Genomic DNA, 27,909 nt, shown 5'->3' on the forward strand with positions numbered 1-27,909 from the left:
CAATTGCCGAGAGCCATTCCGCATTCCACCCGAGGGCTATTCAACATTAATATAGGATATTAGTTCATTAAACTAACTTCTTGACGACACAGCAGTAGCAACTTATCCGAATGATGAAAGTCATTGACAAAAGAATCATGTCAACAAGACAACATAAGTTTAATCTTGTAATTATAATTGATCTTGTAGTAAGATTCTATTTGATTTCATTTCATTGTTGTTTTTTGTTGATTGTTGTCGATTGTTGTCGATCATTGTTGATTGTTGTCAGTATCTGCAAAATAACTTCGTGTTCCATTTTCGAATTTTTATTCGATTGTTGTGTTTCTGATGATTCTGATTGACAAGTATCAACAATTGGATATAAGATTAGGATTAAGGCTATCTTCGTCTTTATGAACAAGGTAGAAAATTAAAAACTCCTTATTAGCCACCAGCCACGGACACTACGATTCTTTACGTATAAACTATTGCTGTATAGCGAAATAATTGAGTGGTGGGTAGGTAGCATTATAGGTCTACCTGACCGCCTATATACCCATTATGCACCCACACAATTAGCACCATCTAGTGTATGTAATTCAATAGCCAGTATAATTTCAAATTATACTGGCCATTTATATCTCAACCACGCAGACAAAATTTGTGTGCAGAAATGATTATATTGTCATCTTAGAACTCGTTTCGTATCTCTCTTGTAATCTCAAACTTAAAAACACGCTCGAATTTTTCGTATTATGTCCGTTGAAGCTTTGTATTTTTGTATAGTTACTGTAAGCACGTGCTTGAACGATCATCGTCTAGTCAATAATGCAATAACTGAAGCGCTAATTTTGTCGAATAATTGTTGACAAAAGCAACAGGTATGTCATAGTTGTTATTTTTACTTTCAGCACAATTGAAAGTGACAAATGACGATTCAACAGATCGTCTGATCGGCGAGTAGGCGGACTTCCCGAGAGACGTTGCTAGATGCACTGATTGAGTAACAGTTGGCACAACTAATTATGAGTAACGGCTAGACGACAAACATAGATCATCGAACGCTAAAATAAGACATCCTGTAGATTTACAGCTGTCAAGGGCTTTGAGAGCATTTCGCGATTATACCGCGGCTGTCTATTTGCTATTTTACTATCGAATATGCGCAAACGATTTGTTTCTTTCGCCAGCATGCAATAAAATAGTTTATTTGCTTGGTGATAGGGCTTTCTGTGAGCTATTCTGGGTAACCATCACATATTGTATCAGAATACAACAATACTCAGTACTGTTCCGGTTTGTAGGATGACTGGGCCAGTGTAATTACAGACACAAGGAACTTAACTTATTTCCCAAGCACTCGCTGTAGCTGATTTTTGATGATAGAATGGTAAATATTTCTCACAGCCCCATTGTCTATGGGCAATGAAAACCACTAACCATGACCTACGTGACTATACATTGTAAAAATATGACCTCAAAAGTGTGAAGTAACTCAGACTGAGCTAAAAATTTTTTTGTCAATAATAAAAACATAGACCGCGTCTCTTAGTGTTGGGAGACGCAGTCGAAGGATACCAAATGTCATGTTTGACCCAGATACCAGAATTTACCTAATTAAATATAAGCTCGTCTGAATGCCGAGTTTAAAGGTCTTGAAAACATCAAAACTCGATTTAAAACGTGTGTTAGACTAAGCGAGTTCTTGTGTACTGCTCGCTCGTTTTATTGCAGAATAGTTGTTAACATTACCTTTAAGTAGACTAAAAGCCGGTATATAACGTACATTATGTAATTTTTAATGCAATTTCTCGAGATGCAACATGTGCTGTTCGCTTCGTTTAGGTAGTTTTAGCGTTAATCAAGGAATATGACTCAGGCATTAATGGATTATTAAAATAGAATAGATTAGGTACTTATATATTATAAGCGTATTCGATTTGATGGTTGTTTCAAAAATTATACATCAAAAATAATTAATTATAGTCACAGATTATATAATTAAAATTTAAGTGTTTTTTTTATTATTGCCATAATTAAAAATTAAAATAGAATATATTACATAAATATTTTAAAACATCAGTATATCAATTCTACTGGTTATAGAATCAGTCCTAATCCATGTATACATATGTATGTGTATATATTTCGTTTTAAATCGAGATATAAGGGAAGTAAAAGGAAACAAAATAAAAAGTTCTCTACCGCTTATGTGAAGTAGCAGATCGTAAGTTCTTATATTTACAATCATAACGATGTTGAAGTAGCATAATGAAATAACATTCCAAGTACATAAATAGAAGGAATTATTCGAAATTATTCTCAATGACATACTATGAATATATTACTCTAATGATGGCAATACAGAAACCAGACTGAGGAAAGCCTCATTGGCTTTTGTCACGAATATTTAAATATGACATACATTTAGTAAGACTTGTAATAAAGGGGTCAATTTATAAACGTCGAGTTTTTAAAATTTAAATTAAACGTGAAGGAGACACTGCTACTGTAGAAAAAAAAGTTTAAGACTTTGGCCGTACTTAACTCGGTAGCTTACTTATATTAAATGTATGGAAGCAACAATCTGCGGAGGATTGATTTGATTATATTAATTTATGCTATTGTATACAGCAAATATTCGTATGTATGTATATTCGGCTTTGGTTTAAAAGGCTAATATTTGCGCTGACTGTTAAATTTGAAAAACCTGAACTGCATTGCAACGATACGTTTATTGCGTGGCTACATGTGGCTCATTTTTCAACAGACGTGCTTATAATTTTACAATAATCAATCAATACATCAAATATTTGACTAAACAGGCGAATATCGAGACTTTAGAATGTTCTCAATATCGATGAAATAGTTTTACTTGTAAAACGTACTGATAGATTATATATTAGTTTGTATCCTATCATCAAATAAATATACTAAAATATGTTCGTGTTATAAATTAAATTAATTTTTGTCTATTGTTCCAGGTAAATCCATTTAATCTTTTCGATGTCGGCTTCAAGATTACAACAACGATGGTAAGATTTCAACTCGATTAAAAACTAACTAAAAATAGATGAAAAATTAAAAATAAATGAATTAAAAAGTGTCACATTAAATATTCAAGTAGCAATAATCTTCACGTCTTATTCATAGTAATCAGGCAAAAATGCAAATCAGCATCATCGTCCCTGGTCATACTGCCAACTTAATGTGCTTGTGCCAGTAGTTGCGCCATCTCATTCATTCTTCGAAAAGGAACGCAATACAATCCGTATTGTTGTCTAAAATTAGTTGGTGTATTTCAAGACATGGTATGCAAAGCAATAAAGGACGCCACTTATAAATCTAATAAAGCAACAGAAATGTACAAACGTGTTTTTTATCCGTCGATGTTTAGAGCATTACTACCTATTCACGTTAACACACAAACATCAATGCACTCATTGGTCTCTATATTTTCTACACACTCACACAACCAAATTTCCAGCACACACAGGCACGTTTCATTCGTCTCTTCACCTACTACACTCACACATAGCATATTTACAATGATAGAAAATAGATTAAATTATTCCTTCCTTGTAGTTTTGACTCTTGTCGTGATTCCATAAAGTAGCTATGCGATTCTGTAAGATTTCACTTCGTATATCACTTACCTCACATATCACTCAAGAACTGTTGACAACCGTCTTACGGTGATACGATATTTTGATCCATGTATCCTTATAATTTTTTTAATCATGTCGGATCACATTCTGACATTTCACTTTCGCCTTCTGCGTGAGTTTCGAGATTTTTTTTGTAGTCTGTTTTCTAATGAGATTTTTTATAAACTTAGCCAATGATTTGGTCAGAGTATTCCGCAACATTCAACACATAGTAGGTTACGTCTTAACGATCAAGCCTCTGGGCAAAACAATCGAATTACATAGTTCACGCCTGGACTAGATTCTTGAACCGAAGGCTGTTGGTTCATTTAGGAACAACAGATTCTATGTCACTTGAATTTCATACACTTGTGTGAAATAAAAAGCTTCTTATTTTTTTATTCCTATAATGTCCGTATAACGTACGTTCGACTAATAAATTAACAGAAAGCCACCGAATTTTCTTAATTTTTCTATTTATTATTTAAAATTTTCGGAACCTACAGCTTAATTTTCACATTTCATTTGTTTCATTGCATCGCAGTTCCAAATATCAATCTAATACCTGTAACCACAAACTTCCGTACAAATTTTCATTTTAAATGGAAATTCTATAATCATTCCGTAATCCTTTTGTAGAATAACATTTTTTCTATAAATGAAACGTGTAATTTCGTCATTCCGATGTCAGACAGTTAAAATAAAAATCGTAATGATGTTTCCCGCCTTAAGCGTTCACGTCATTCACGCCAATTTAGACATAGCTGGACGCCCAGTATTTACGATCCGGCTAATATTATTTATGTGTCAACTTGGTCTATTTTCGAAATCGGCACACTGGATGCGCTCCCGCGTCGCTACATGATTCATTGCCGGGAAACGAATGCAATTATACAGTTTGAATATCGGAAAGAATAACAGAACTGCATTTAATCAATAAATAATTAAATGGTCATTCTGTGTGAATGGTTAAGAATGAATATCATGTAAAATACGCAGAGCTATTTAAGTTATATTTAAAATATTATTTTAAAGTCGTGTACGACTCATAAAATTGTACGAGTCGTAAAGAATGTGTCAAAGACAAAAAATATGGCGTTGTTTAAAAACAAATGTTTAAATATATTTTGCAATATTTATTCATGTTTCCATAAAATAAATCAATTGTAAATTTTATTTTATATTTATTTATTATTGCATAAAAAGTTTTTGAACTTTTATTCCATTTACACATCGAATACGATCGTTTTGGATGACTTTCTCAATCTCACAGATCATCTGTCAGTTGCGGTATCGGGGCAATTGCGACGTCGTTTCGAAGCGACTTTGTATCACGGCACCAATTTGAACGTCGCTTAAGGGTATTAAAGCATATGTTAATGTTGTACGCAGGATTGATCCCAATGTTACTTAACAATGGCGAAGGCTTTTGAACAACAAAATGAAGCGGAAAATAATTGCCATAATGTATGTGTATATTTTGTAATATGGTGGAACGTAATGGCGGTTACTTGCCGGCGCTTTTCGATAGAATTTTCATTGCAAACCGATGGTAGACTTACATACATTTAATTTAATATAAAACCTACTTAAATAGTAAAGTAAAGGAATCCTTAATGGAAGAGATAAGGCCTTCTCTTCCATTAAGGAGAGGGTTTGGAACGTATTCCACCACGCTGTTCCAATGCGGGTTGGTGGAATGCACATGTGGCAAAACTTTCGATGAAATTAGTCACATGCAGGTTTCCTCATGATGTTTTCCTTCACCGCCGAGCACGAGATGAATTATAAACACAAATTAAGCACATATCTATAGTGGTGCTTGCCTGGGTTTGAACCCACAATCATCGGTTAAGATGCACGCGTTCTAACCACTGGGCCATCTCAGCAGCTTAAATAGTAATATATTATTTAAGTATAGTTTGCCAGTTTTTGTTTATTTGTGTTCATAACACCATTGATATAGTTTTCTCGTAATATATGTATACTATTAATAAAGACATCGATACTCGATACTTGCGTCATTCGAAGAAGTAAAAGGATCTGCACTCACTTATAAGGATTATCGCCTTATTACAGCGTGCTTTACCTTATGTCTGCGTGTATACACGAAGGCTTCCTTCCACTGCAATACGCTTCAATTTTATTGTAAGTTTTTTATACATAATACATAGTTATAAACATTTGGGTATTCATTAATGCATAGAAGTATTGCGATCACATTCATTAGTACAAATAATGAACTAAAACATAACAATTAACGTGTCGTAATGTCTTCGTTCCTAATTCAATATACAATGGCGAGTATCGTTTTGTAACTGTACCGCAATCGTAAATCACTGTGATAGACACTGACGAAACTAAAGCGACTTGTACGACGCAGTTCCACCGCTAACATTGTAATAATTGACAGTCGTTTACGTATCGTCGTTTTTATAACAACCCGCGACCGATAAATAAGATAACTGTCAGTGACGTCATAGATTCGAGTGCCTGCTACGGTTCCGTTTGTGAAAGAGTATTGAATACAGCTTGTTAAGAGTCGACCAATGATTATGCTGTCGAGCTAAGTTTTAATTAGCGAACTTTATATATTTTCTTAAATATACACGGGTCATAAAAGGTATTGCGTGCATTGAGGTTGATTATATTTGTTAGATTATTTATTTGTATAAGGTTAGGGCTTTATAGGATGAACGTACACTATATGTTATGTATATGTTTTATTTTTTGACATCATGACTAGACTTCTTTGACTTGGTAGTAGTTTAGAACCGGTGGTAGCTTCACTTAATTGTAAAATGACGATTCGAAAGTGCTTATAAAAGCCTACTTGAATAAAGTTTATTTTGATTTTGATTTGATTTTGATTTCATGGTGAGAGTAATTTCTACGAAACTTTTTTTTTCGGTATATAAACGTACTTAGTTTAATCAAAATAAACATATTCCACAGACACCTATTTTAATTTTTTTTATTGAATCATAATAAATCGATTCTAAATATGGAATACTAGCTGTACTCGCGACCTTGTACGCGTTTGAATTTAACAATAAAAATATTGTAGCCTAAGTTACATCTTATTATATCAGTTACCTGTTAGTGAAAGTCCCGTCAAAATCGGTCCAGCCGTTCCAGAGATTAGCCGGAACAAACAGACAGACAGACAAAAATTATAAAAATATGTTATTTTAGTATATGTACCGTGCATACATACTTATATGCATAGAGTAAAAAAGGGCTATTTTAATATTACAAACAGATACTCCAATTTTATTATAGGTATCGATTTACTCCGCTCACTCTGTTCGAGTGCTCGAATGCATTATATTATAATACTTTATAGTTATGTTGTATTTTTATTATTATAATTCCATAGATAAGGTTCTTAGATGTAATATTTTATTAGTATTAAATTTATTGGAGAAAGTTTAAAAATAGATCGTTGGACATTTCGAAATGTATAATCAGCATGTTTTACTCTCGGTTTTATTACAGATTTACATATGTACTAAACTGTTAAATCTGAATGTCACTGAAACAGTCATTACCGTGAATAACGATGGGCCAATCCAGAGAGAGTGGTATTGAAATGTCGCAGCCGATTGGACGAAATGGAAAGTTATGGCTTGTTTGACGGGAAATTGTTGGGTTTTACATGACTCGTTTACAAAGTTAACGGTTAAAAAAATATATCTTCATCGCTTATAAAACGTATAAAATTTACGGAGTAAAAATAACAAAGATTATTATTAAAAGGACTTATAATCCTTAATAGATAAGTAATAAACTGACCATTTGCTGTAGAATTCATAGGTTCTATCCTGAGCTCCAATTTTGTACATGTTTGTTCGTACATTAAAGTACGTTTATTGGATTTTGTCTGGAAAAGATTACTGTAAGCGATATAGTATTGTCCTACGTCCTAATTAAAAAAGCTTAATTATGTTACACATTTAGTTAGAACATTGCCCAAGAATTTTTTGTTTTTTATATTATATCCTGGAAATAATAAACAATAGTTCCTAAAAAAACATAGAAAAGCTCAAATTAAGTCCCTAGCGAATAATGTTATTGACACAATATGTTAATGAAGTGGGAGTAATTAACGCTTACTTTTAGCATATCACTGACAGGCTAAACCACGCGAAGGTCGAAGGTTAAATATAAATAACACGCGATTAACCCATAGACGGTACCGTTACCACTTTTTTCAACAACAACATAATTTAACAAGTTTATTAATTATTTTATACGTGCTTTCTATTCTTGTCTTCATAATACATTGTTTATCCAACCACTGATTTTAATGATGTTGACTAAATCTTAGACAGTCCTCCGCTTTATTTCAGGTCAGAAAACAGATGTGGGTGAATGGTCATTATTTTATTTATTTTTCACCTGATCGTAAATGGTCAACATCGTTCACAAATCAGAGTACCACTACTCTAAAACTATATATAGCATGTACCAGAAATGCATGAAAACCAACACCACTAAGCATGGTTTTCCACCCAGACATACCTCAACAAAGTTCTACCGGTGTAAATGAAATGACGTATAGATGATAAGTTACCGTTATGTGATAAGTGCTCAATTTAATTGCTGTAGTTTTCACTATTTATGTCGGATTTTACATTGTTATTTAAGTAAAATAATGATCTATGTAATAACACGTGCTAATTGACGGATGACAAAATAGCTATTGAATATGGCATAAGTGTGATCTTTTCTACGAGAATCTCAATAGTATGATAATGATCTCGACAGTATACGGTAGAACGGACTACATTTAAGATAAATTTATCGATGATGTAGCACTCAAGAATGATTAATGGTGACTATGTAGCTGCAATGAATTCTGTATAGTTTAATTATATTCTTTATAATATTTGCTTATCTCATCTGAGAAATTTGTTCACGCCACTGTTAGTATTGCTCAATCATCGATGTTTGAAGCCTGCAAATAATCCTTCTAAGCCTTCCTTTTCTTCGTACATAATCCTCTCATTCTTTAATCCTATAAAGTTTCTTGTAAGCCTTCATGTTTGTACAATAATAGCAAGAGTTTTGCAGCTATCGTAGTTTGTTGACTTCGCTTGCATTGTCGCAAGCGGTAGTAATGAGATGCGGGAAAGTTAATTAAGGGCCAAGATTTACATTATTGCGTTCGATATAAATCTCAGGTTGTTTCGTTCAGTTGTCTTACGTGTGTTTCGTTCTTAGTGCTTTATTGGCGTCCAGCGCTCCGAGACATATCTGATTTGTTATTGAATTGTAAATGTTCCGATACAATTCCATTGAATACGGCTTATAATAGTGCTGTATCGAAACTTTTCGATCGTAATACTAAATGATTTATGTGTTGACTTTTATTCAGGAGATATAATTGAAATTATTTAATATATGTAGGATTTCTTTGTAGATTTTCTTAGTTCTGAATGTAGGTTATACCAATCTACATTTACGAGCTTAATATAAATGTTATCTTGTAAAGTTGCAAGGCAAACATATAGTATAATATAGACATGAATAAAATTTATTATTATTTTGAAAGAATATTATTCGGTCGGATGCAATATTCTTTTAAAATATTCTATAATGCTTATAAAGCACTTTAAGAAACTCGCTGAGTGCAATAGGAAACCTTAAAACCCTTATTTCTAAACGGCTGCTATTTTAAGATACCCTATCAGGGTCTTAGTTCCAATCGATTTACCGCAGAGATCACGGAGATAGTGTCGGGATTAAGTTACAAAACACAAATACCGGTGTATCGATAGCGTGCGCTAATCAATTAGAGGCGGCATAATCGCTCGATTGATTTAACTACGGGAAACCGGCCACTTTTCAACGTCGAGCTCAATGTCTAGGAAATTGTTCGTTTAGCACTTGGCGTTTATTGCGAGATTTAGTATTAATGATTTTAATTTTTAAGTGGAAATCTCTTGATGATGAAAACCACACTAAACTTACCTACCAATAAACATTAAAACAAATTTCATTCAAACATACTTTAAAATTTCGTAAATATATTTAGTTCGTTAGTTGTTTTTGTATTTCATTGATAGGTTCACTAATTTTTCCGGCCTCTTGTGTAAATGAATATAAAAATGAAAGTAAAACCTTGTCCTTCGATATTGCTTAAACATTAAAAGAGTTTGTTCTTTTATTACACTTTTATGACGGATTTTAAGAATTACAACAATTGTTAATATTGTTTTTATTAGCCTTAATTGAAGTTATTGATATTACCAACTCTCAAGATTAAAATCTGTATTTAAAGTTAATGTTTATATGCTTATTAACTGATCACCATTTCCTTATCTTATTTATTGCATGTCGGTATTGTTTGTGACGATTATAGAGATACTTTGGAAGTCTTCACAATCATTGTAAATTTAATGGGTCCTTAGATACATATGGCGAAACTTCATTCGACATAAACAAGGTTCCACCTGATTCTTTTTGAGGAATTTTAAACTCAAGTAAATAATCATGAACATACATACGTAAATCAATCCGTACGTCAGATTTTAAATTAACATGGTTATTTTTATTATTACAGTTATTTAATATTATCACGTGTCTATTTTAATTTGATGAAGCTCGATATTTCGATATTAGATATGTCTTGTTCACTAGACACAGTCTGTATATATAAAAAATAAATATCCCGTTTTTAATAACTGAAATAATCAGTACATCATCATATATTTCATTATGTACGAACTTGATTAAGCATTTTTTGTTAAGACGTGTATATTTGTTATATGTATATTTACAATTTGAATTATAACATACTAAATGATACACCGCGTGTTTTTCCTCTTTAGACATGCTTACATTGATTGCTTCAAATGCAATAGATTAGATCAGTGAACTCTTACTCAGATCGACTATCTCAGCGGAGCCTAGATAAAATTCCAGTTTGACCCGTCACTGTTTTCCCATCTGTTTTCTCCTAGATGTAAGCAATCGACTTTATCACTTATCAGTAAATTGATCTAACTTTTAATTTCTAAACATGTTTGAAACAATAGGTATAACGTTTCTTTTCTTTGTTATAGTACGGAAAATGTTTGTATGTAACTGAGCATATAAACTGCGATGGTATTATTATTGGATCTAATTTGGTTCTCTTGTTAAACTATTAATAACTGATAATTATTCATATTGTAAATGCATGTTTACCTGTCTATCTGTTATAGTTCATGGCGTTATTAATGAACTAATTATTATTTTTGCCATGATGATGGTACGTCTATTGCAAAATACACGTATGCAGCATTCACAGTAAAAATATCTGTAGTAGGAATTAATAAGGTGCGTTGCTGAAACATAGTAATTGTACTTTTAGAGTACGTTAATGTAGCACGAGCCATAGGTTTTTTAAAATTATTTATTGTTACTGGACTGTTGTAAACTTCTTTAATAAACTAATCGTATAATTATTTTTAGTAATTTTGAAAGCATAACCTCGCTGCGTAGGTTAAAAACCTTTATAAAAAGTATTATGTCTTATGCATTACATTCAAATCCAGTTTTTTATTCAATAACTAGGTCACACGCCTCTACAGCCTTATACAGGTCTCGATAACGTTAGACAGTGCAAAGTATTACTTTTTATCATGAAAAAAAAATCAAAACCTTATGATCTTGTGAAACAAATTTTAACCTTGATGCAGATAATATCTGTGATAACGATCGTGATTTTGTTAAAACTGCTCATAGTTCTGTTTGTGACATGTTCGTGTATTAAACAGATGCAACGATAACTATAAAAATGTCCTAGCCGTATTCTCAAGGTCTTAATAATATTTGTATTTTATGCAATAAGACGCTTTCGCAAATTGCATTCGATTCAAATCAAAATATACTTTATTCAAGAAGACTTTTGAATCTTCATTGTTTTTGACTCGATTATTAATTCAGTATTCGGAATTCAATCGACAGAATAAGACCTTATCATACTGGTGATTGTGAATTTATATAAATCGAATTAGTATGAGCAAATAAAATTATTAAATAACGTAGATCTGAAATATTAAAGTGCAACACTAAAATAAGAAACTTGTTTCTAACTCATTCTATCAAAATGAAAATCAAATGAACAACTATTTTAAGTGAAGAACCACCGATTCGGAGAGAAGATTCTACCGAGAAGAACCGACAAGAAACTCAGTAGTTACTCTTTTTCAATATTTAAAAATACATGCATCTTAGTTAATTACAGTTATATATGTATGTAATCGATCAGGTTGGACTCAATAAATACTTTACTGTCTTTGTTGTTTTTCTTATAATATAAAGTGCATAGTTTAAATTCAGAATTATACACATTCTTTAAAATAGGCGCTATAACGACGTTATTACCGATTCGTACTTCTTGATAGCCGACTACAGTTTTCGTATTTTTGGACCTTTTGTACAGACTCTTTAGTACAAAAGATATTGGGTATTATATAACTTTGCCTATAGTGACTGGTTTCGTAAAATATATAAGAAAATAAACAAAAAATAGTTTCGCCGAGATATCGAAATCACTTGTCAAAATGATTAATTGCTTAGGAACCTACTGAAAAATTCTTAGAAAATAAAATTAGTCTGTGTTAATTTTTGATCGCGTGACACGTATTTCATTTTTATCGAGTCACTTCCACTAGACTGAAGATAGTAATTGTCAAAATTAGTCATTCTTGGTATTCTATCTGTAGACCAAAAAGTTTAGTCTCAAAAAAAGTCTCCCCATACTACAATAAATAAATAATAATCGATACAATTCATATTGAGCGATTTCTTCTTATAAATACGAGCAAATTTTTAATAGTATTAGGGTACTTTGCTTACCTCTAAGAAACACAAATATAAATAAAGATATATGTAGGTATAGTACCAACGTTTAATTTTATTTATGTGTGACGAATTATATATAGACTCAATATATTGTGCATAAAATACATAAATTTATATTGAATGTTAAAACCAAGGCTAGGAGTCGCGTACTTTTTTGTGTCCGGGGTTAGTCACGACACGACACTCTAGAGAGTACAAACCCTTCTACACGAGGCATTCAACCTTGCTTTTTATTGAAGCCTAAGAATAAGGTAAGGCACTCAAACGTACAGTTTGACCACCTTACTTCTCTTAAGTGCACGTGAGCTTAAATAAATAATAATATGATCCTCTTCTTCCTTCATATACGTATATATTTCGAAGGTGGTTTTTTCCAGAAATTTAAAGGGACTGTACCTAATACATATTAAAGTCTTGCATACCTGTATCAGGATTAAGCTTTCATTGGCGAGCTATAAAAATATGTAAAATTAAATGAAGTCGTATATCAATATAAATGTTAAACATTTAATTTAAGTTTAATTCACACATATATAAGTACGGATTAACAACTTATTTTTAATTATTTATTAACTGAAATATATATAATTACAATTCGAACGATCGTAAAAATTTACGTACGTAAATTCGCAGACGTAATTAAAATTAAAGTTGTAAAAACATGTCGGGATTTACGGCCGAGCGTAAGTGCACTCAACTCTTCCGCCGAGGTAAAAAAGAGTTAACGTCAAAGAAAGTGGTTCCGGTAGGCGAGTGCGATACTTATACTGGTATGAAATGCCGGACATTTAGTTCTCGTAAATATTTATACCGCAAAATAGAGGACGATAACTTTTTACGAGGCACTTAGGGTGCTGTCAGGGCTTTTGCTCTGATAAAAACGTCGAGAAGGTAACGGGACGACGCGGAGTAGCTTAACCTATTTTTTTGCGCTGATCGTAAGCCTACGTATATTGAATACTGTCTTATATATTGGTAGTTAGTTGTAGTAACAGTCACGGGTATTGCCACTGCTAAAAACTCCTCTTCTATATTCTATGCAGGTGACGAATATCAAGCTATTCAGTGAAATTTAAATTATTTCTTATAATATAGACGGATGGGCAAATGCACCACTTAAGTGTTCACTGTCGCCTATGCGCCACCAACCTGGGTGACTAAGATGTTATGTCTTTTGTGCCTGTAGGTACACTGGCTCCCTCGCCTTTCAAACCGGAACAACCTAAGTAAGTATTTCTGTTTGGCGTAGAACATCTGGTACCTAACTAGACGGGCAAAGCCAATACAAAGCCCTACCATCAAGATTTAACACAAAAGACGCCCAAATATATTTACTTTGAATTTAAAGTAAGTATATTCTTTACTTAAAACATTCGAAAACCAAAGGCTTGTTTATTGATAAAAAATATTGTAACGAAGTTTACCGGAGGAAGTAGTGATTATTTTACTGGTTAGATTAATGGACCGTTGAAAGCTCATTTGCTTAATCGGTTCAGTACTTGAAGAGATAACGCAGAGAACTGAATGAATAGTCTATTTTAAGATCTTTAAACTCAATGACGCAATATAATCCGGTCAAATTAGACTAAAAAACGCATGAAGATGCATAACTTTACAATAAGCTGATAATTGGTAATATTGTTCAAAATATAATTATAAATAAAATGCTGTAGTTCCCCACAATTCCTGTGTATGGAAGTGTCACATAACAAAAAAGTCATAAAATATCAAGTACATATCAATACGTTTATATTAATATATCTGAAGAAAAAAATATAATTAAAAGCAACAACATATCAGGAAGCAATATCTATCAGATCAATTCAATTGTACGTTCAGAAGTAATTGGGCTACTTGAAGGTCATTCGAAGTTTCTCTTCACTCTAATAGTATTGGCTCAACGTATATTTTTCGTAATAAAGTTAAAAGTTAATAATATACTAATGTACATATATAATACTTCCAACCTGAAAGACAACAAGTATTAGCTCCACGCGTTTTTTTGCATGGATAAAACTTGTATTAATATGCCTTTTTACCAATGTGATTTTTACAAATATATTTTAAATATGTATTTATGTAACAGCAAAGTTAACAACATCTGCGGAATTTTGTTATAGAAACGGATCACAAAATCAACGAAGTATCGTCAGCAAACAACACTTTATAAACATTAATCTTAAACGTATGAGTAATCACTTATCGATGATTATATCACATCAATCATTCTATATTGTTTCAATAAAATATAATTATACCCACGATCCTTAATTTAATAGTTTTCCAATGATCACAGCACTTTCAATCTACTATTAAGCAGCGTGAAGACCGCCATTAAATAATACTTACACTGTCAGTAACCGCAGGCTGTCATAGACGAACAACTCTCCTTTAATTAAACCTTGGAATACAATATTAACCGCATCTATAAAGTCGTTAACGAATCACGGCACCATCCAGTAGCGATTCTAATAAACTAAGAAATGTGCACACGCGATATGTTACTCTATATTCTTAATCATTAAGTTCATATTTCATTAATCAATAGAATTGCGCGACTAAACATAGGAACTCCGATGATCCTAAATCACAGGATAATTTAATGACTTGACCTCACTCTCCACATAAATATTGACTATCATCATTGGTATTACATATAATGTTCGTAATATACCATAATTTAATTATTTAAGGCTGATGATCGTTTTGATTACATCATATCGATGACGTAATCGCTAATACGATTAAATCAGGAAGTTCTTTCTAAATTTTCTCATCTTGGAAAAAGCTGGTTGTGATGAGTTTATATAATCTTGTTATACGAATAACGAATACGATCGGTTTACATTATGTATGAATTCTAATTGAGAAGGTTTGAAATAACGAAAAGGAATACTTAACGAAGATGCGAGGGAAAAAAACGGCAGCCTTACGAAGCCGGAAGGGAACGTGGACAGAAAATCTGGTTAACTTATAAGGGCCTTATGTTAGAAACCTGACACTGAGCTTATTCCAGTCATGGGGTTTCCAGTAACATTGAAACAAATCAGTGACAGAGCGTATGTCAGCATAGGTTAAATAATTAGTAACTTAATTATTCGATGATTTAAACTGAAATTTTAAATATGTTTTTACAAAGATGTTTTTTATTTTTATTTTGAGTTACACAGAAAACTTTGAAGTTATAAATTAAATTCATTACTAATCAAGTATAATATATCATTCAAGGATTAGACTCATAAATCTGTCGTAAACTTGCACTTGTAATCACAGAACCGGCGACAGAGCGTGGGCTGCTCGCAATCAGACGTGCGTAACGCGCCATCGTCTGCTTTACTTACATTATAGCATCACCAATTGAAAAGGCTTCCCATTACACGAACATGCTGCTTAGTTTATTTCCATATTACGAAATCAATAAATGACTATTCAAATATTTTATCAAAATAAAACCTAAGAATTGCTTCTTCAGTTAAACGATTTTCCTGTTACTAAGTAAGATTATCCAGGATAATCTTCACTCCCCGTGTGCATACTTTGATAAAACATCTAAGGCTCTACGACTTTTTATTGACAACTCCACAGGCAAGCTCCTTAGATAGTTATGACGTCCGGCCGCTAGTCGTTCTGTAGAATAGTTGTCGCGACACTCACAATCTGGTTGTGCGTTGTAAATTATTTCTTGCGCTAGTAAAATCTAACGAGCGCTTCTTAATAGTTTACGATTTATGAAACAAATTTAAATTTTTAGGTTATTTTTGTTATATGTATACAAACACTTTAAAAAAAAAGGTTCTATATTATATTTTTTATTTCAGCCACCACCGATTGTCCACGCTCCGTCGATAGCTTTGCCACCTCCAACCGCTGTTTCAGCGCCACCAGCCTCGCATTGCTCCGCGCCTCGAACTATCGTTATTCAACGGCCGGACGCGCGGCACGGCTTCGGTTTTACACTGAGACATCTTGTTGTTTACCCACCGGAGTCGTTACAGGTAAATACTGTAAGTAAATATGTAAAATAAATTATAAATACGATATATACATTAATATCAGATTCTCTAATTTACATAACAACCTATTGATAAAAAATTTTATTTCAAAAGTTAAATTACCACGTAATAATGATTAAGTAAAATGGTGGCGATGGTATAATAAATCAATCAAAATCAAAAAGATTAATGTTAAAAATAATTTAAATTATCAGTATTTTAGATCTTGGAAAATAGAATGCTAATTGCATTCTATTTTCCAAGATCAATTTCTTCATTCAAAAGTGCATGAAAAAGACTCCTTTGATAAAATGCATTTCAATATAATTAATATATTATTGTAAAAGCTAGAGATAGATACTACAAACATTGAAATAAAACTAGTTATAACGGATTTGAATCGCGTATATTAATTATTTTTGGCATCCCGACGTTATAACTAGTTTTATTTCAATGTGTAATCGCGAAAATTTAAGACAACATTACTACAAACATGTATATTTGAATACTACAGGAATTATATGAAGATGCGCGTCACCTGGCCGTTGGCGCTGTCGGCGCGCCAATGGACACGATCTTCGTAAGGTCGGTGCGGCCAGGCGGGCCGGCGGCGGCGGCGGGCCTGCGCGCCGGCGACCGCGTGCTGGCCGTCAACGGCGAGCCGGTCGCCTGCGGCCGGTCGCGGGCGCCCTACGCGAGGGTCGTGCAGCTGGCGCAGAGGGAGCCTAGGACGCTCAGGCTCACTGTTGTGCCACGGGATCACGATTTGTTGCAAAGGGTAATTTACTAGATAAAAAAAAACAACAACAACAACAGCCTGTAAATTCCCACTGCTGAACTAAAGGCCTCCTCTTCCTTTGAGGAGAAGGTTTTGGAACATATTCCACCACGCTGTTCCAATGCGGGTTGGTGGAATACACATATGAAATTTGTCACATGCACGTTTCCTCACGATGTTTTCCTTTACCGCTGAGCACGAGATGAATTATAAAGACAAATTAAGCACATGAGTCAGCGGTGCTTGCCTGGGATTGAACCCGCAATCATCGGACTCGCCTAAAAAAACTACCAAATTATCTTAAAAAATATAATAAATATAGAAGATCGCGATGTAATTGAAAGATTTACTTCTAGATACTAAGGAATGTTTGTTATTTCCAGTATTTCAGTGAAGCGGCATACAACCCAGAGACAAATCAACGTCCGATCGACATGCCGGCGGTGACGGAACACGAGTCCCGCCTGTTCGACGCCTACAGACGGCCGCGGCTGCCGGCCCTGCCCGCTCCCCAAGCACCCACGAGGCATCGCGAGGATCCAGAATACGCGACGGTAGCGCCGCCATCTAGATACGATGGACCGCGACTACCATCTACGCAACATTATCTATTACATGATGGGTAAGAAAATTACAAAACTTATAAGTACAACAACAACAACAACAACAGCCTGTTAATTCCCACTGCTGGGCTAAAGGCCTCCTCTCCCTTTGAGTAGAAGGTTTGGAACATATTCCACCACGCTGTTCCAATGCGGGTTGGTGGAATACACATGTGGCAGAATTTCTATTAAATTTGTCACATGCAGGTTTCCTCACGATGTTTTCCTTCACCGCTGAGCACGAGATGAATTATAAAGACAAATTAAGCACATGAATCAGCGGTGCTTGCCTGGATTTGAACCCGCAATCATCGGTTAAGATTCACGCGTTCTAACCACTAGGCCATCTCGACTCTTATACTTACTTATAAGTAATGGCACTTTAATTTAAATTTATTTATTTAGAACCAACAATCAATATGTTTATGTCTGTTCTAAAACATGTTATGATAACCATTAACACGTTATCTACGGCTTACAGCAGAAGAGAATCTGACGCTTCTCTACCATCATCAGCAGCGGAGAGCAAAGACAGTCTCGGTTCCTTTGATTCGAATTCGACACTCACGGGCCGAGAGCTGGACGACTCGATTATCCTCTCCCGAATACGAAAGAGCCTCGAGCAGAAGGAGGCCTTCCTCAGACGTCCGAGCCAACCTACTGGCTGGGTCACCCCAGACGCCCCACCGCCGATTAAGCAGAAGGAGTTCTACGCCAGGCCACAGAAACTACAGAAGCCGGCCTGGCCTCCTCCCGCCTCTTCCCCACCTCTAGCAGCTTCCCCCCCACCACCGCACCAGCAACAGAACCAGGAACAGAGAAAAGAAGAATGCGCTACGAGCGTAGACAGTGGGACGTACAGCGGCTACGGTGAATTGAATGGAACGCATAACGATAAGAATAGATTAAAACAAGATAAAAGTCAATTCGTAGCGACGTTGTCCAAGATACACGAATCCTCGCCGAACGCTCAGAGCACGAACGTCGGAACATTGAGCAACGGATCATCTATAGAGTTCAGAGAAGAAAACGCTTCATCTAGTAATCAAGATAATAGGTAAGTTTAACTATTACCGAATTAAATTGTATTAACAAAATTGATACAAATCGATTCATTTTACTATTATACGATTTTACGATTACTTGGTGGTAGGGCTTTGTGCAAGCCCGTCTGGGTAGGTACCACCCACTCATCAGTTATTCTACCGCCAAATAGCAGTACTCAGTATTTTTGTGTTCCGGTTTGAAGGGTGAGTGACATCTTAGTTCCCAAGGTTGGTGGCACATTGACGATGTAAGGAATAGTTAATATTTCTTACAGCGTCATTGTCTATGGGTGATGGTGACCACTTACCATCAGGTGGCCCATATGCTCGCCCGCCAACCAATAACATAAAAAAAAATAATAATAATGTTTCGTCAAAATCAACATCATTCTTAAGTTGACACAAATTCGTAGAACGATTGTTATAGAACTCTTAAATTTTAACAAGTTCTTAACGTCAACATAAGTCTCTTATTTAATGTTGTCTTAAATTTTCGCGATTATTACACATTTAAATAAAACTAATTATAACGGATGAATCGCGTATATTAATTATTTTTAAACATCCCGACGTGGTCACGGGTAGACTGTCTACCCGTGACCACGAACACTGCAAAGTGCTCGAAACGTCGGGATGCTTAAAAATAATTAATATACGCGATGAGTCGAGATGGCCCAGCGGTTAGAGCGCGTGCATCTTAACCGATGATTGCGGGTTCAAACCCAGGCAAGCACCGCTGATTCATGTGCTTAATTTGTCTTTATAATTCATCTCGTACTCAGCGGTGAAGGAAAACATCGTGAGGAAACCTGCATGTGACAAATTTCATAGAAATTCTGCCACATGTGTATTCCACCAACCCGCATTGGAACAGCGTGGTGGAATATGTTCCAAAAACCTTCTCCTCAAAGGGAGAGGAGGCCTTTAGCCCAGCAGTGGGAATTTACAGGCTGTTGATGATTGATGATGATGACGCGATTCATCCGTTATAATTAGTTTTATTTAAAAGTCTCTTATTATCTGTGGTTTCAGATACCCAGTACCTGAGCTGCAGCTGGTCACGGCGCGCACGCGGCAGTTGGAGGAGGCGCGCGGCGTGGGCGAGCGCCGCACGGAGGTCGCGCGCAGCGAGCTCGCCCGCCTGTCCACCACGAGGCTCGAGCCCAGCGTCGCCTTGCGGAGGAAGGAGTTCGAAACGCGAACCGTCCGAAGGGAAGCCAGGTCCCTGGACGTACAACCTCAGCATGGTTAGTTCATATTGGTTTTTTTTCTTTGCAATTTAAAGTTAAACTTTAATAAATTGTGTGCTAAAGGATATTACAGCACTAATGACGTTGATATTAATATGAAATGTATTTGTTTGTTTAATTTATTTATATATGTCCCGAAAGTAATCCGTGCGAGCGTAATACGCGATACATATTCAGTTGACTGCACACCTTGGGAATGAGATGATCGCCTCCAGGCTGTTTCAAATAACAATAATATGTTTATTGTTGTAAATTATAAATTGACATTATAAAAAAAAAAAATCCCGCTGAGTTTCTTTCGCCGGTTCTTCTCAGGTCTGAGGTGTTATATTCCGAACCGGTGGTAGATTATCGACAATCAATAAGAAAGTGTAAACACTTCTATTTTGAATAAAGGTTTTTGACTTTGACTTTGAATATTTAATCAATATGTTGTTAACAAACCTATCTGTGTATATATACACATTCATAGAGCGATCGGTGTTGAACAATATGAAATCTTATCAGCGCCATCTAGTGGCGAGTTACATCAATGTTTACACCGAAAAAATCTTTTTATTCACACATGTACTTCTCATGATTGATAAAACGATGTCGAAGTCTACTTAACTATCGCATTTATAATATTTGTAGAATTTATGACTAGTATCAACCTAATTAATATACTATGGGTAAATTAATCTTTTTATCAAATGTGTAAATATAAATTGTATGTAACCAGATTTAGAGCAAGAGTCACCACTCCTCGGCGGGAGCCTATCAGGAAATCAGTTAATGATCACCGGCAGCAAACACCTCCATTGTCCCCCTCCAGAAGGATACATGCCCGGTTAGTACCTTAATTTTTCAATAATGGTAACTAGTTAGTATCATGCAAAGAAAATATATAAAAAAACACTCATTAGTTATACAGTAGATAGCATGCTTATATTATAGTTTCGAATTTAATTAGATTTAGTAATAGAAATGTATTTTTTTAGAAACAGAAAAGGTTCAAATGCGAACAAGGTCAAATAGTACCGGTAGCGAAGGATTATCCATTAGAAGACATCATGCCACAGGTGAGACATTTCATTTTATAAACGCTACATTCACCGAATGAACGAAAGTTTTAGCGAAACATTTAGTTCTCTGTCCGTAGTTACGTTATAAAATGGTTCATCTATTTTGGTAAGTAAATCGTATTTCAGGAGACAGGAATGACATTGTTTAATCACATGTGCTTTGCTGCATATTCACTCTATGCCACATTACAAATATATTAAAAGTAAATGAAAATATACGCAAAATTACAAATGTTCACTAAACTTGGGTTATTACTAGATGGCGTTACATTTTATTATTTATTGTAAACAATAGTAACCTTTGCTGATATGACTAGATAAAGTAAAGCATACAAGATAATCAGATATAAAATGCTAGCGCCATCTTCCGGTGATAAGTATAATCGCTCTGGCATCGCAACGCTTAGCGGGGCCCGTTGCGAGCCGCAGCTAGCCGGCGGTATCGCGGCTAATGGCATGTTCCGCTCCAAGATGGCAGTCACGCGAAGAGACGCATGGGGCTGAACAGAGAACAGATGGAGGCGATGAACCGCGTGTCGCTGCCGGGCGAGGGCCCGCAGAGGCCGACGCAGCTGAGCCTCGCGCCGCCCCCCCCCTCGGCCTCCACATCGGCCTCGCCCACGCCCACCACGCCCGCCGACTCAGGTCCAGACTCGCCTGCGACTGCCTCGACTTGCCTCTAGCTCCCTCCCTCGCGAACCGCAACCAATCCAATCCTAGCATTACTAATCGACTTACAAATGGGAGTGTTTACTCCAGACGGGTCGCTGCCATTATTACGTCACTGAAAACCATTTTTTTCGTTCTACAATTAATCATCAAACAATCTAAAAATTAAATTCGTAATAATATTAGCTAGAAGAAAAAAATTGGTGCAATATTAACGAAGATGTATGTACCTTGCATGGCTTATACCCAAAAATAAATACCAGGAAAACATAAGGGAGGGAGCATTGTGGATCTAACCCACCTTCTTCGCTGATGCATCATTAACGGAATGCGATGTGTGTGCTTCTACGTGTGCTACTAATGCCGACTAACCGTTCGTGACACTCGATGTTTAATATATTAACTGAAAGCGATCTGCTCTTGATGATGTATTAACATTCATATTTATTCAACAGGTTTTGCTGATGATTTGGTGACAAGACGACAGAAGAAAGATGCGCAACTTGGAGGTCAGTAGAGACTTATAATTTCCATTAAAAAATTCATACTCATGAACTTTTATGGGAGTTTTTTTAATGGGGCTATTTTTTCTTTTAGCAGAAGAGGAACGTGCGATGCGCAGGGTTTCCTATTTGAAAGCGACTTGGGGTGATCGACTTCATTTAGACAGTGATGTTGAACCAGATGCAGACCATCTTGCTCTGAGAAGGTATTTTCAATCATTTTCATAATCATATTTAGGAATGTCGTTTATATCTGCCAGAAAAGATTTTAAAGTTATGTTATAGTCAAAGATTTGCATTAGCCTTAAAAATATATTAGTGGTGTCTAGAATGTACTTTTTATCATTTCCCTGGTAAAAACGTCTTACAAATTTTACAATTATTATCTATATTTTTTCAAGCTGTACAATATTTTAAATTTGACATTGTATTTAATTGACAAAGTCATAGTTACAAAAGGCACTAAGACAGAATTAAATACGGATAATTATGAAAAAAAAAACTCTACATGTAATAATATAGAATGGTTGTGAGTAGTATGTAGTTTTATTTATGGCAGATATAAGTGAAATGTGTATGTTACCATAATAGATCTATCCAGTAGTCCCCGAGTAGTTAACTTTCAGTATAATTAAAACTATTACAAGTTCTCATTAACCTGTAAGGTGTTTTGTATGTAGAAGGTCCGTAAAGCACCCCATATTTGTATTCTCGTGGACTGTACATCACATTGTTTGTTGTAGATAGATCAATAATATAATTATATTTAAGATTTTTTTAAATAGTAATGTAACCTCATTCCATTTTACGTGTAATCTAACAATCGAACGTTCATAATATTTATAATTGAAAGGGTTATTGTGCGTTATTGGTTTTTTTGTATCTGTGTTTTGTAAAAAAACGCAGTGCTTACCGAAAATGGCGCCCTCCACGTTTCACTGAAGACATAACACCGCTGCTGCGAATATTCGACCCCCACGCCACCCTCCCCGTGCGGTACGTCGCATGACGTCGCGGTTTCGCTACTCGCCCCTAGATGACGCTTAAAAATGTGTGGCTATTTACAGCATTTGAATGATAGATGGCGCTCTCTTACCTTTTCCGAAAAACGTTTCACGAGTCTGAGACTTGTAGAAATATTGTACATAGCCGTCTATATCACTAGCTCACGATCACCTGTAATATCATAAGCCATTTGAACTCAAAATAATGCAAGAAGCGAATAGATTTTCTCGTATTGCAGAGCCGTATTTATAACTAAAAAAGTCATTAAACAGCTGTCCTATGAACCGGTCAAATTAATGATTGTACGTTGTGAGCTTTTTGGACGTAGTTGTTAAGATAAAATATAGTTTAAGTAATTGTTTAACGTTGCATGTCTTTGTATTGCATGATACGTTGAGGATACGAACATGTTTCGGTGTCACATGTTTAGGTGTAGCATGTTTTGTTAAATGTTGTTAGTGTAATGCATATACTTAGTACAGCTTCAATGAGGTAAGATTCGTAAATGTAAGCCTATTTTGTATGTAAGTACATAAGTTTTAAATTCCGCACATAGTAATTGTGTAATTTACACTCCAAATTGTCTGATTAGTCGAAAAAAACCGACCATAACAAACAATTTTTGGTAAAGCGACGACCAAAACTTTAATAAAAATTCAATAAGAAGGAAATTAAGATAACAAAAGTTTAGACGTAATATGATAAAGCCTCGGCTTTACTTGTGTGACATTGCAATTAAAAAAATAATTGTAGATATCGTGTAACAGTTTTATTAGTAGTTAACTTAATAGAGATATCGTCTCACTGTCGATTTCGATCCGCTATCTCCAGTACTTAAGAAAAATTAAGAAATTTCAACATATTTATATTGAAAATAAATTTTAATATTATTCTGGTATGTGTTTAGTCCGGAGAAGAAAGGCGAAGAGGAGGCTGAGAGTGCCGAAGCTTTGGAAGCAGATGTGCAAGGCAACGTACAAATCAAAATGGTGGTCAGCAATGGGAAGGTAACGATTTTATGTCATCAAAATTATAAAACAAAAACTTATGCTTCTGAAGTTTTTCAAAATTATGAGTCAAGATCTCTAAAGGAACTTAAGAGAACGCCAAAATGTTTCTCCTTGTGTTTTCCAATTTTTTTGGTATTCATTAAGCATATTAATAACTTCACTGTCCGTTAAGCAAACACAAGTAACAATAGCCGTGTATCATGTGTGTTTTGCGGTCTAAAAAAATGTCCATAAATATTTCCTAATGAGACATATTTTTTCAGCGCGCAAGTGACAGATCCTGGAAGCAAGTATGGGCGGTTCTCCAAGGCACCAAGCTCCACCTTTACAGACATCATCCCACTCAGGTTAGTGATGTTATAATCTTATCCCGTTTAATTTAGTTCTCTAGGTAATGCAATAGTCTTACGTAATGCAACCTCTGTCTCTGGATATTTTTATTCAAATCTGATTTGTTTTAATTGGCTAGTCGTCTATGTAGATGCCATAATAAAAGCAAAGTAATACATATACGGATACAGTACAAGGCACATTTAGTAATATTTGTTTCATTTTGTCAACTTAACAATTCAGAATTTACGCGGGAAAAATCTTGTATTCTTTTTATGAAATCGTATACAATAACAATGTGTAAAATAATTTATTTCTAACAATAGGTTACACACAAAAAGGTACAAAAAGTTTTAGTCTTGTCAAAAATGATTATAATATAATCTAATTTTTGACAAGAATAGTTTAGAATTTTTGAAAAGAAATATAATTTTACAACATAATATTTATTTAACTGTGTATGAATTGTTATGAGATATTTTCAATTGTTTTTCTAATTCTTTTAATGGAGTCGCTACATTCTTGCTTCGCTGATAAATGTCATCCATGTTATTTTACAGAGCGTACGCTTTCCATCGCAAGGCAAATATTTTGATGATCGCTGCTAATGGAATATTGTTTATGTGGAATTTTTCATATCATCGTTTTGAACAAACGTAGCGTGACTTTACATTTAAAGCATTTAATTGATTTTTTTTTATGATTTAGGTTGACGGGCGAGCACATGGGCCACCTGATGGTAAGTGGTCACCATCACCCATAGACAATGACGCTGTAAGAAATATTAACTATTCCTTACATCGTCAATGTGCCACCAACCTTGAGAACTAAGATGTTATGTACCTTGTGCCTGTAGTTACACTGGCTCACTCACCCTTCAAACCGGAACGCAACAATACTGAGTACTGTTATTTGGCGGTAGAATAAGTGATGAGTAGGTGGTACTTACCCAGACCAGTTTGCACAAAGCCCTACCACCAAGTGATTTTTCAATTTGATTAGTTAACCTCTATATTCATGTGTTTCTATTCTCTATTTGTTCGACCTTACCTATGATATGGTTATAACGTTAAAATAATGATCAATTGATTTAAAAACGTAACTTTAAGTTATAACTTATGTACACAAAAGTTCCATCACAATAAATTTTCCAATTATCACCATAAGGATCCAAATAATTATGAATTCCATAGATATCCTCCTTATCATAAGAATCGTTGTACATTTCCTGTTCGCCATAAAGGCGCGGGCACCTGGCTTCCCTGTGCCTTAACACCTAACGGCCATTTAAAGGCGAACATGACAGATGCGTTTGTTGTGACGATGTTATCAATTTATTCAAATATATTTCCTAATTACATTGTTCATTTTATATTTTATGATATACCATAGTAAACTATTTTTTTCTGGTGTGGATTTATGCTGTTGAACACAAATATTCTGACAATGTCACGTACCTACCAAAAAAAAAGATGTGTGAGATTTATCGATTTCAAATTTGGAAGCTTAAAGGTCATGATAATGAAACAAAACATCAGTAGATATAAAGACAAGGTGAACATTAGTACTCCTTACTTACTATTACTTCATTCATAATGACAAATTTACATCAACAGGCAAACAGTAACTGTGTGATTGCAGTCGTTTTTAATATTTATACGAAATATTCCAAAACACTTCTACCTTAAAACACACAGTCATTGTAAGAGTCGATGCCAAAAGACAATATTTTTCTACATATAAATTTTACCCGTAACGTAATAAAATAAAGATAATAAATTAATTAAACGTCACAGTTACTAAAGTGCAAGAAATGTTATGTTTTAATTTTATTTTTAAATTGTATTATAAGTTGAGGTTAACTCTTTATCTTGCATCGAGATAAGTCTTTCTCATACTGTTGAGGCCTCGTTCTTAACAGTTCCTAAACAGCTCAGGTGACGCGCAAACATAAAGCACTTACCTGTAATTTGTTGTTTCCGACGTGTTTTCACGGTGAAACCTATAAACAATACGCCCACACGGATCTCCTTATAAACTTATTACAAGCCTTATAAATCGAACGTACGAATGATTTCTTTGCGTTTCAGATAATATCGCTTATAATATTTGATATATTTTTTAAAATTTTAACGACTTTTGAGCTTTGGAAAACATTATTATTTTTTTTAATTTAAGCTTAATGAATGATATCTTAGTTACGTCATTATGTTTAAAACATTTAATTTATAATTTATTTTGCAATCTAATACTAAATGTATTAAAACATAAATTTAAATCATAACAATAATAAAATCAATAAGAATATACTTCCAAATAATAAAAAAATCATATGAAAAATCAAGACTGTGATCTGTTTTAAATGTTATTTACGGATTTTTAGATTTTTTTATTGACAATTTTCCTGTCGTTCCGGCAGAGAACTTGTCGAGGTCACGAGCTGAAATAAAAAAAGTCTATCTGGATCAAATCATAAAAATACACAAGTAAATACGTATATTAAACGCAAGGAAGTTTCTTGTTAACTCCTGTTCTAAAAAAAAACAGATTGAAGCGGTTTACTTATATTGTCTTTGCTTTTTTAGCAATTATACGTCTGTTCAATGTCGCGTTGCCCATTATCCTATATTTCATATTTTGATAACCTTCTTTATTCAAATGCATATTTTTTTTTTATAATCATTTTGCTATTGTAAGCCAGTTCTAACACTTAAATTAAACAACAGATGTCAATCTTAAAAAAAACTGCGTACTTTGACGTCGGTTAATATTTTTAGTACCAAACTGTCAAACTATCACACTCAAACGGCTCTTAAGTATCTTCGTTTAATTCTGCAGATGCTTATGTCATGAGCGAAGGCATAATTTTAGATTTTTTTTATAGACAATTACTAAATCTTTCGTATTGGATATGTATGCTATGGCGTTATTGGACATCGTATATGTTTAAAATTCGAATTACAATCTTAGATTATTTATATATACATATATCGAGATGTGTTGCACTGCAAGAGAGCTAACTTGACGAATACATTTGATACTCGCCAAAATACTTTACCAGTGAACGTGTACTTATAGACCACTATTTTATACATGTAGTCTAATTTTTGACACTTTATATAGACAAACACTAATTAAAGGGTACATACAAAATACAACTGACGGTAAAACTTCT

General features: G+C 34.4%; 1 protein-coding gene across 10 annotated transcripts in view; it reads left to right on the top strand.

Annotated features, from left to right (window-relative positions):
- LOC124533471 (rho GTPase-activating protein 21-B) overlaps nucleotides 1-27,909 on the top strand; it is a 318,636-nt gene that overhangs the window by 223,115 nt on the left and 67,612 nt on the right. For 4 of the 10 annotated variants that reach the window (XM_047108770.1, XM_047108765.1, XM_047108775.1 and 1 more), the window contains 12 exons: nucleotides 16,304-16,489; nucleotides 16,992-17,255; nucleotides 17,639-17,877; nucleotides 18,339-18,914; nucleotides 19,936-20,150; nucleotides 20,875-20,982; nucleotides 21,134-21,214; nucleotides 21,689-21,862; nucleotides 22,342-22,395; nucleotides 22,484-22,595; nucleotides 24,302-24,401; nucleotides 24,668-24,751. In XM_047108770.1, coding sequence (XP_046964726.1) covers nucleotides 16,304-16,489; nucleotides 16,992-17,255; nucleotides 17,639-17,877; nucleotides 18,339-18,914; nucleotides 19,936-20,150; nucleotides 20,875-20,982; nucleotides 21,134-21,214; nucleotides 21,689-21,862; nucleotides 22,342-22,395; nucleotides 22,484-22,595; nucleotides 24,302-24,401; nucleotides 24,668-24,751 — 2,193 coding nt within the window. The remainder of the gene's footprint in view (nucleotides 1-16,303; nucleotides 16,490-16,991; nucleotides 17,256-17,638; nucleotides 17,878-18,338; nucleotides 18,915-19,935; nucleotides 20,151-20,874; nucleotides 20,983-21,133; nucleotides 21,215-21,688; nucleotides 21,863-22,341; nucleotides 22,396-22,483; nucleotides 22,596-24,301; nucleotides 24,402-24,667; nucleotides 24,752-27,909) is intronic. The other 6 variants (XM_047108766.1, XM_047108767.1, XM_047108768.1 and 3 more) reach the window with 6 other exon arrangements.

The sequence above is a fragment of the Vanessa cardui genome, chromosome 11, assembly GCF_905220365.1.
Source record: "Vanessa cardui chromosome 11, ilVanCard2.1, whole genome shotgun sequence".
NCBI classification, from domain to species: domain Eukaryota; kingdom Metazoa; phylum Arthropoda; class Insecta; order Lepidoptera; family Nymphalidae; genus Vanessa; species Vanessa cardui.